The sequence below is a fragment of the Echinops telfairi genome, unplaced genomic scaffold (assembly GCF_000313985.2).
Source record: "Echinops telfairi isolate 266 unplaced genomic scaffold, ASM31398v2 ScPeMD7_4;HRSCAF=17, whole genome shotgun sequence".
NCBI classification, from domain to species: Eukaryota; Metazoa; Chordata; class Mammalia; order Afrosoricida; family Tenrecidae; genus Echinops; species Echinops telfairi.
In genome coordinates this window covers 4,763,791-4,772,356 of record NW_022103900.1, presented here as the reverse complement: position 1 = coordinate 4,772,356, position 8,566 = coordinate 4,763,791, and the positions used below count along the sequence as shown (strand labels likewise).

Below are 8,566 nucleotides of genomic sequence, written 5' to 3'. Positions count from 1 at the left end.
CACTCCCCTCCTCATTCACTATGGTAAGATTTTTTTGTTCTGATGATGCCTGATACCTGATCCCTTCGACACCTCGTGACCGCACGGGCTGGTGTGCTTCTTCCCTGTGGGCTTTGTTGCTTCTGAGCTTCATGGCCGCTTGTTTACTTCCATCCTTTAAGACCCCAGACACTATATCTTTTGATAGCCGGGCACCATCAGCTTTCTTCTCCTCATTTGCTTATGCACCCATTTCCAGAAGAGATTTTCTAACTCACTTATCCTCCTTCAAGTGGCCACAATGTTACTTTGGGTCATTATTCATATAATAAAAGTGTAAGCCATGATTAAAAAAAAAAACCCACGGAAGTATGTGTCATTATTTTTGCTAGGTGATGTCAAGTCAGTCCTGACTCATCGCAACCCTACAACAGAACACAACACTGCTCAGTCCTGTGCCACCCTCACATTCCTGCTTGCAGCCACTGTGCAATCATCTCTTCGAGGGTCCTCCTCTTTTCACTGTCCCTCTACTTTACCAAGCACCACGTCCTTCTCTGAGGACTGGTCCCTCCTGAAAGCATGTCCAAAGTACCTGAGATGAAGTCTCACCATCAACACTTCTAAGGAGCACTGTGGCTGTATTTCTTCAGATTTGTTCATTTTTTGGCAGTCCTTTAAATAAGTACACGTTAATATAGGTCAGGAGTCCCTGAGTGGTATAAAAAGATATGACTGGCTGCTACCCGAAAGGTTGGTATTTCAAGTCCACCTTGAGGTGTCTCAGAAGAATGGCCTTGTGATCTACTTGTGAAGAATCAGCCTTCAAAACCCTTTGGAGAACAGTTCTATTTTAGCATACTAGGGGTCCCCCCCAAAAAAAAAACACATCAAATTTTCCCCCCAAAAGCTATGTATTTACATTTTTTTACAAAACAACCTTATCGCCTTCAAAGTACTCTCCATTATACTAAATACATTTGTCAAATCTGCAATTCCATTCTTGGAAACATTTGTATAACTCATCTGTTTGGATGGCAGACAGCACCTTCCTCATTTTTTTCTTCACCTCTTCTGCATTATCAAATCTCTTTCCTTTCATGTGCCCCTTCATTCAGGGAAACAAAAAGCAAGGTCAGGTGAGTAAGATGTCTGGGGAAAGAGAGGCATGCTGGGTTTTGCCAAAAACTGGCATACTGAGATGGTTGCATGAGCAGGTACATTGTCCTGGTGGCAAAACCAGTGCCCCATTTGCCACAAATCAGGCCTTTTTGGGTCACACACTGTTACTCTTTTCAGATCCTCTAAAGAGAAAGTTTGCTTAACAGTCTGACCTGGTGGAACAAACTCCAAATGCACTATCCTCCCTTGCATCAAAAAAACAAATGAGCATCATCTTGATCTTTGATTTCAATTGATGAACTTTGGGGGGTGAGGTGACGATGGTATTTTCCACTAGTTTGATGTTTGCTTTTGGGGTCGTAAGAATAGCACCATGTCCTGCCACTAGTAATGACCTTGGGAAAAAGTCTGGGCCACTTAGGAGCTGTTCTTTCAAAGCACGGCATGTTCCCACTCCACGATCTTTTTCCTGGTCAGTCAGAACTTGAGGCGCAAATTTTGGAGCAAGCTTTCTCATTCCAAAATCTTAAAATTCACTGAATTGGGATAAGGGAGACGTCGGACAGTGTACAACATGACAAAATAATAATAATTTATAAATTATCAAGGGTTCATGGGGGTGGCGGGGAGGGAGGGGAAATAATGAGGAGCTGATACCAAGAGATCAAGTAGAAAGAAAATGTTTTAAGAATGATGATGGCAACAAATGTACAAATGTGCTTGACACAATGGATGTATGTATGAATTGTGATAAGAGTTGCACGAGCCCCCAATAAAATGATTTTTTTTAAAAATTCACTGAACTGAGATCTAAGATAGACCAGATAACTTCCCTATCTCTTCAATTGGTCTTCGGGCACAAGTGCATGAATTTTGTCAACATTTTATTTGTTTGGGAAGTTGATGACATCCAGGACGAGTTTTGTCATCAATCTGCATTTCACCTTTTTTGAAATAAGAAAAACACTTATTCACTTGAGTTTTTCCCATAGCTCTGTCCTTGTAAACTGTGTTTAACATCACAACAGTTTCTGTGGCATTTTTTCTGAGCAGGAAACAAAATTTCACACCTGCACTCTTAAATAGGTCATCACAACAAAGGAGGTTTGAGCGAGCGAAACAGCTTTTACAAAAAAATTCACCGTGACCAGAGAGAACCTTCCCAGGTGATACCAACGGGTGCACTAACTCAGAGCGTGTTTCTCTATGCTCGCCTAGTGGGAAAAATACATATTTCAAAAGTTCTATCCAGTGGAGCTTTGTTCTGTTTTTTGGAGGGTAACCCTTGTATGTGGGATCAGCAGGAGTTAGAATTTACAGCAACTGATTTAACTGATTTGTTTGGGTGTATTAAGCCAATAATATATGTCCTAATAGATGCTAGTGGTATTTTACATATAAAAATATTTATAAAAGAGTACTAAAAGATAAGACTAAGTCATCAGAACAGGTACACTCCTGGGTGGTGAATACTTACTGCATAGGTGTTAGTCCAGTGCTTTACGATGTCCTGGGATCGGAAGTGCATTTCTTTCTTTGCCTTTCTTTCTGCACGAAGGCATGCTGCTTCTCTAGTCAAACTATCAAGGCTCTCTTGGATCCTTTTCCACTCATTGTGTGGAATTATGGTGACTTGACGGAGATCTACTTTGCTAGGTAGAAGTGGTGGATAAAAAACTTGGCTTCCTTCAGAGTTCTCCATTTCTAATAAAATTTTAAAAATGAACATTAAAGATTTCCAAGAAGTGTTCAAGTCACTTAAGTATATAAGTACACACACATACATAAATATATTCTTATATATTGGCATAGTATGTGCCTGATATCTGGAAATTATTTCAAATATTCAATTTCATTCTTGTTATCTTAATGACCCAGTGATTAAATGGAAACAATTAAGGCCTTGCAATCAGAAGACATGGTATTTTCTTACAGTATAAACTTGGGCAAATCAGCACACCAGCCTATACAACCACGAGGTGTTGAAGGGATCAGGTGTAAGGCATCATCAGAACAAAAAATCTTACCATCGTGAATGATGGGGGGAGTGCGGAGTGGAGATCCAAAGCCCACTAGTAGGCCACTGGAGATCCCCTTGCAGAGGGGTCTCGGGGAGGAGATGAGCCAGTCAGGGTGCAATGTAGCGATGATGAGAAATACAACTTTCCTCTAGTTCCTAAATGTTTCCTCCCCGCTCCCACTACCATGACTCGAATTCTATCTCGCAGGACTGACTAGACCAGAGGAGGTACACTGGTACAGATAGGAACTGGAAATACAGGGAATCCGGGACGGATGAGCCCTATAGGACCAGTGGTGTGAGTGGCGAAACAGGGAGGGTAAAGGGAGAATGGGTAGGAAGGAGGGAACCGATTACATGGAACTGTGTGTGACCTCCTCCCTGGGGGACAGACAACCGAAAAGTGGATGAAGGGAGACGTCGGACAGGGCAAGATATGACAAAATACCCATTTATAAACTATCAGGGGCTCATGCGGGAGGGGGTAGCGGGGAGGGAGGGGAAAAATGAGGACCTAATGTCGGGGGTTTCAATGGAGAGAAAATGTTTTGAGAAACGATGTACAAATGTGCTTTACACAATTGATGTGTGTATGGATTGGGATAACAGTTGTATGAGCCCCTAATAAAATGTTAAAAAATAAATTAGAAAAGAAAAATAAAAACTTGGGCAAATCATTTAACTCTTGGGACCTCGGTACTATCATCAGTTGAATCAATATCAATTGTCTCAACATGCTTCAAAGTTAATCAAATGGCAATTTATAAATGCATATCTGTGGGGATGTTCTTCTGTTGGCGTTGTTGATGTTGTGGTTGACTCTATTCCAGCCCTTACTCGTTGAGCAACAGTGGTTTTAGAATACTTGCATTTCCCTGGCCAACAATTAGTTTTATAATGGGCAAAGAACCAGGAAATGAGGTTTAGTTGTGACTTTTAGAAAAGTCTTTCCTTATTCTTATGGGAGAATGACTCTCAAGCTGGAGATAGACAAGGAAAAATGAAGGGCAGATAGACAGCAAGCCCATGATGTGAAGAACTAGCCTTAAGATAAAGCTGTTGAAGAAGCATGGAAAGGACCTGGGGGCAGGTCCTTTCCTGAAGATCTTATTGAGCTGCTAGGCCAACTCAACTTAAAAAGACTGTGTTGTGCGGTTTTGGCTTGCATTTCCCTAATGAATGTTGTAGGGGATCAATAAGACCCCATGTTCAAATATAATTTATAGAGACACATTTATTAAGGCTTAAAGAGGACAAAGACAATTCATCCCCAGAAGGGTGGCCATAGTCATGAGGCCAGAATGACAAGGATTTAAAGAGAACCAGCTACTTAAAACAGACATGAGAGGACAAAGGAAAGTTTCACAAAAGCATGACTGTTGGGAGATCAATATATCACAGATGCAGGTGGGACCACAGGAGTGGGAATGGTGCCATGACTGGGATGTGTACACCATGCTAGGAGTAGAGCTTACAAGATTGGTTTAAGGCCTCCCAACCAAGGCAGTCATGACCAGAAGGTTTCTGGATTCCCACTGTCCTCTATAGTCTTTCACAAATGTTAGGTGTTTGCAATTTAGGCTCTGATACTTTTCCCTTTGTCATATTTGAATTTTGTTATTGTCATCTTTGGATCACACAGCTGGTGTGCTTCTGTCATGTACACTTAGTTGACTCCATGCTTAGATAGCTGCTTATTTTAATACAAGTCTTTAAGACCTCCGAAGCTATTCCGATTAGTAGCCCAGCACCAACTGCTTTCTTCACATGTTGCTGGAGCACCCTTATCTTCAGTGACCCTTCCATGCAGGTGAGCAGGGCCTATGATCAGAACTGTTCTTGGATTGGGACTACAGTTCAGTGGGGCCCATAATCCATCTGCTTGTCCTTGGGTGGATGTAGTTTTTCCTTCTGTGAATTGTCTTTTAATTTCTTGAGATAGTATCTTTTCACTTGCAAATATTTTTTTATTTCAGTGAAGTCCAGATCTATTTTTTTCTTAGGCTGGTTACATTTGGGGGACATGTCTAAAAAATTACTACCTAGTGCAGTGAAGAACATTTATAGTTATGTTTTCTTCTAAAATTTTATGGTTTTGCTCTTATATTTTAGGATATGATTCATTCTGAGTTAATATTTGTATGTGGAATGATGTAGTCATTTTATTACATGTGGATATCCAGTTATCCCAGCACTATTTACTGAAAAGATTACTCTGTATATATATTTCATTTGCTTGGTGGTGATGGTGAAGTTGTTAGCTGCTTTCAAATAGGCAGGCCTCTGTCTCATGGCAACCCCATGGACAAAGGAACAGAACACCACCCAGCCCTGTGCTGTAACTATGATTGTAGATGGAACCTTTATGATGCACAGAATCCTCAGATTGATTTTTAGAAGGAGACTCTAGCAAGAAAGGCCTTGTCCATCTTCCTTATTTCAAAAATTGTTTCAGAGTATACGTTTTATACTTCTTTCTTGAAATAGATTTTATTACTTTGATTCCTATTACAATTTTTTTTCCTCAATTGTTCTTAATTTCACTGTTGGATTGTTTACTGCAAGAATTACAACTGAATTTTGGTTATAGACTTTGTATCCAGCAATCTTACTAAATTTTATTAGGTCTAATAGTCATTTAGTGGATTCTTCAAGATTTTCTTCATATGAGACCATGACACATCTTGAAATACAGCTTTACTTCATTTCCAGTATGGATCCTTTCGTTTTGTTGCCTAATTGTTTTGGCTAGGATTTCCAGTGGAATGTGGATAAAAGTGGCGCAAGGAGACACCCTTATTGTTCCTGATCTTAGGGTAGAAGAATTGTCAAGTATGGTATTCTTTGTGAGTTGTTTGTAGATGCCTTTGATTAGGTATTAAGAACGGAAGTACCCTAGTTGAGTATTCCCAGTTTAGTTGCTTTTTTGTTTTTAAATCAAAAACAAAAACTCCAAACTCATTGCCATCGAATTAGCTCCAACTCGTATTGACCCTATATAACAGAATACAACTGCCCCTTTGGGTTTCCAAGACTAAATCTTTACTGGAGCAACTAGGTTCATCTTTCTCCTTTGGAACAGCTGACCTTGCAGGAACTCAAAGCATAACCAACTACACCGTCAGGGCTCCTTAAAATCATGAACAGGTACTAGCCAATGGCAAATGTTCTCTCTGCACCTCTTGTGGTCTTGTAGTTTCTATCATTTAGTATAGAAATACAGTATATAACAATACTTTTCTTACACTTAACTCAGTCATGCTGTATAGTTCTTTTCATAGTTACTAGATTTAACTTGGAGCTCTGAGCAGGGGTCCTCAAACTTTTTAAACAGGGGGGCAGGTCATTGTCCCTCAGACCCATTGGAGGGCCGGACTATAGTTAAAAAAAAATCTATGAACAAATTCCTATGCACACTGCACATATCTTATTTTGAAGTAAAAAACAAAACGGGGCAAAAACACCCGGTGGGCCGGATAAATGTCCTCGGCGGGCCGCATGTGGCCCGCAGGCCGTAGTTTGAGGACCCCTGGTATGGAGGCTATGAGTTAGGCTGCTCATCACAAGGTCAGCAGTTCAAAATCACCAGCCACTCTGGTTGGGTAAAATAAGGCTTTTTACTCCTATAAAGACTTAGTGTCTCAGAAACTCACAAGGGCTGTTCTACCCTATCCTAAAGGGCTACTGTGAGTTGGAATCAACTAGATGGCAGTGAGTTTTGAGAGATTTAACTTGCTAGTATTCATTTATTAAAGATTTTTTTTAAACCTTTTGTGAAGGTTTAGAGAGTAAATTGGTTATCGGTTTTCCATTTAACCATCTATGCATATTTTTTGTGACACTGACTGCAAACACCATCTCTGCCACAATCCACCAGCATCTCTTCACTTCCTCCCTGTGCCTTCTGTTTCCATTCTTTTTTCATCCCGTCCTGCCTTCTGAGCTCGATCCCTGGGCTAATGCTGCCCTTACAGAAATCCAGGGAATCAGAAAGGAACCCAAAGAACAACTGTATGCCAAAAAATAAGTAACTTAGATAGGATAGGACTATTTATTTTAGAATAAAAATTACCGAAGCTCATTCAAGCACACACATAAAACACACTTCTGGCTTTTAGGTTCAACAAAACAAAATGTCCTGTGCCTTCATCACAGTAGAAGTATGCTTAAGCCCACTGTTGCTGTCTCACTGGGGTCTTCCATATTTTCACACACCTTCTAATTTACCAAGCATGATGCACTTCTCCAGGGATTGGCCCCTCCTAATAGCCTGTCTGAAGTAAGCAAGACAAAGTCTCACCATCCTCGCTTCTCTTGGTTAGTATAGCTAAAGGTTTGTCAATTTTGTTGATTTATTCACAAAAACACTTGGTCTCCATGATTTTTCTGTCTCTTGTTTTCTATTCTCAGTTTCTCTGAGATTATATTAATACTATTTCATTTATTTCTATTTAAATTTTCACTCTCTTTCCTTCTGTTTTGAATATTCTTTGCTCTGCTCTCTCTAGTTTCTTCGGTATCAAGGTCAATTCTTAATGTGAGTGCTTTCTTACCTTTCAGTATTTGTGTTTAGTTTCTCTGTTAATACTGTTTCAGCCCCAGTCCATAAACTGTGGTGCGGTGTGTTTTCATTTTCATTCATCTCAGTGTATTTTGTGACTTCCTACTCCGTTGGTCCATTTATTTGGGAGTGCAATGTTTAATTTCCACATTTTGTGAATTTCTCAAATTTGTTACTGCCTTATTTCATTCCATTGGGGTAGAACAACAAACTGATGACAATGTTTATAAATTTATTAAGATATGTCTCATGGCTTATGATGAATTCTTCAGGCCTATCCTGAAGAATATTCCATGTACACGTGAGAATATGTATTTGCTCTTTTTGGGGAAAGTGTTATATAGATGTCTGTATAGTTGGCTTGTAGTATGGTCCAATCTTTCATTTCCTTGTTGATCTCCTGTCTAGCTGTATATATTATTGAAAGTATATATATTGAAGTTTCTATTATTATTTTATATTTCTCCCTTCATTTGTTACTTCTTCATGTATTGTTTAATGAAAAAAATGTTTATACCTGTTTTAGTTTCTTGACATATTGACTTTTCAATCAGTCCACAATATCCTTCTTTGGGTCAAGTAACAATTTTTATCTTGGTCTATTTTGTCTGCTATTAATAAACCAGAGTTTTGAGTTACAGTTTGATTGTTTGTTTTTTAATCATTTTATTAGGGGCTCATACAACTCGTATCACAATCCATACATACATCAATTGTGTAAAGCGAGTGCATTTGTACATTCATTGCCCTTATCAATCTCAAAACATTTCCTCTCCACTTAAGCCCCCGTCATTAGGTCCTCATTTTCCCCCTCCCTCCCCGCTCCCCTCCCCATGAGCCCTTGATAATTTATAAACTGTTATTTTGTCATATCTTGCCCTGTC

The 8,566-nt window shown here is 39.6% G+C and overlaps 1 protein-coding gene across 1 annotated transcript in view; it reads right to left on the bottom strand.

The window, feature by feature from the left end:
• Positions 1 to 8,566, bottom strand: part of CFAP210 (cilia and flagella associated protein 210) — a 52,607-nt gene that overhangs the window by 36,650 nt on the left and 7,391 nt on the right. Inside the window, exon 2 of the mRNA XM_004703901.2 lies at positions 2,579 to 2,805. Coding sequence (XP_004703958.2) covers positions 2,579 to 2,805 — 227 coding nt within the window. The remainder of the gene's footprint in view (positions 1 to 2,578; positions 2,806 to 8,566) is intronic.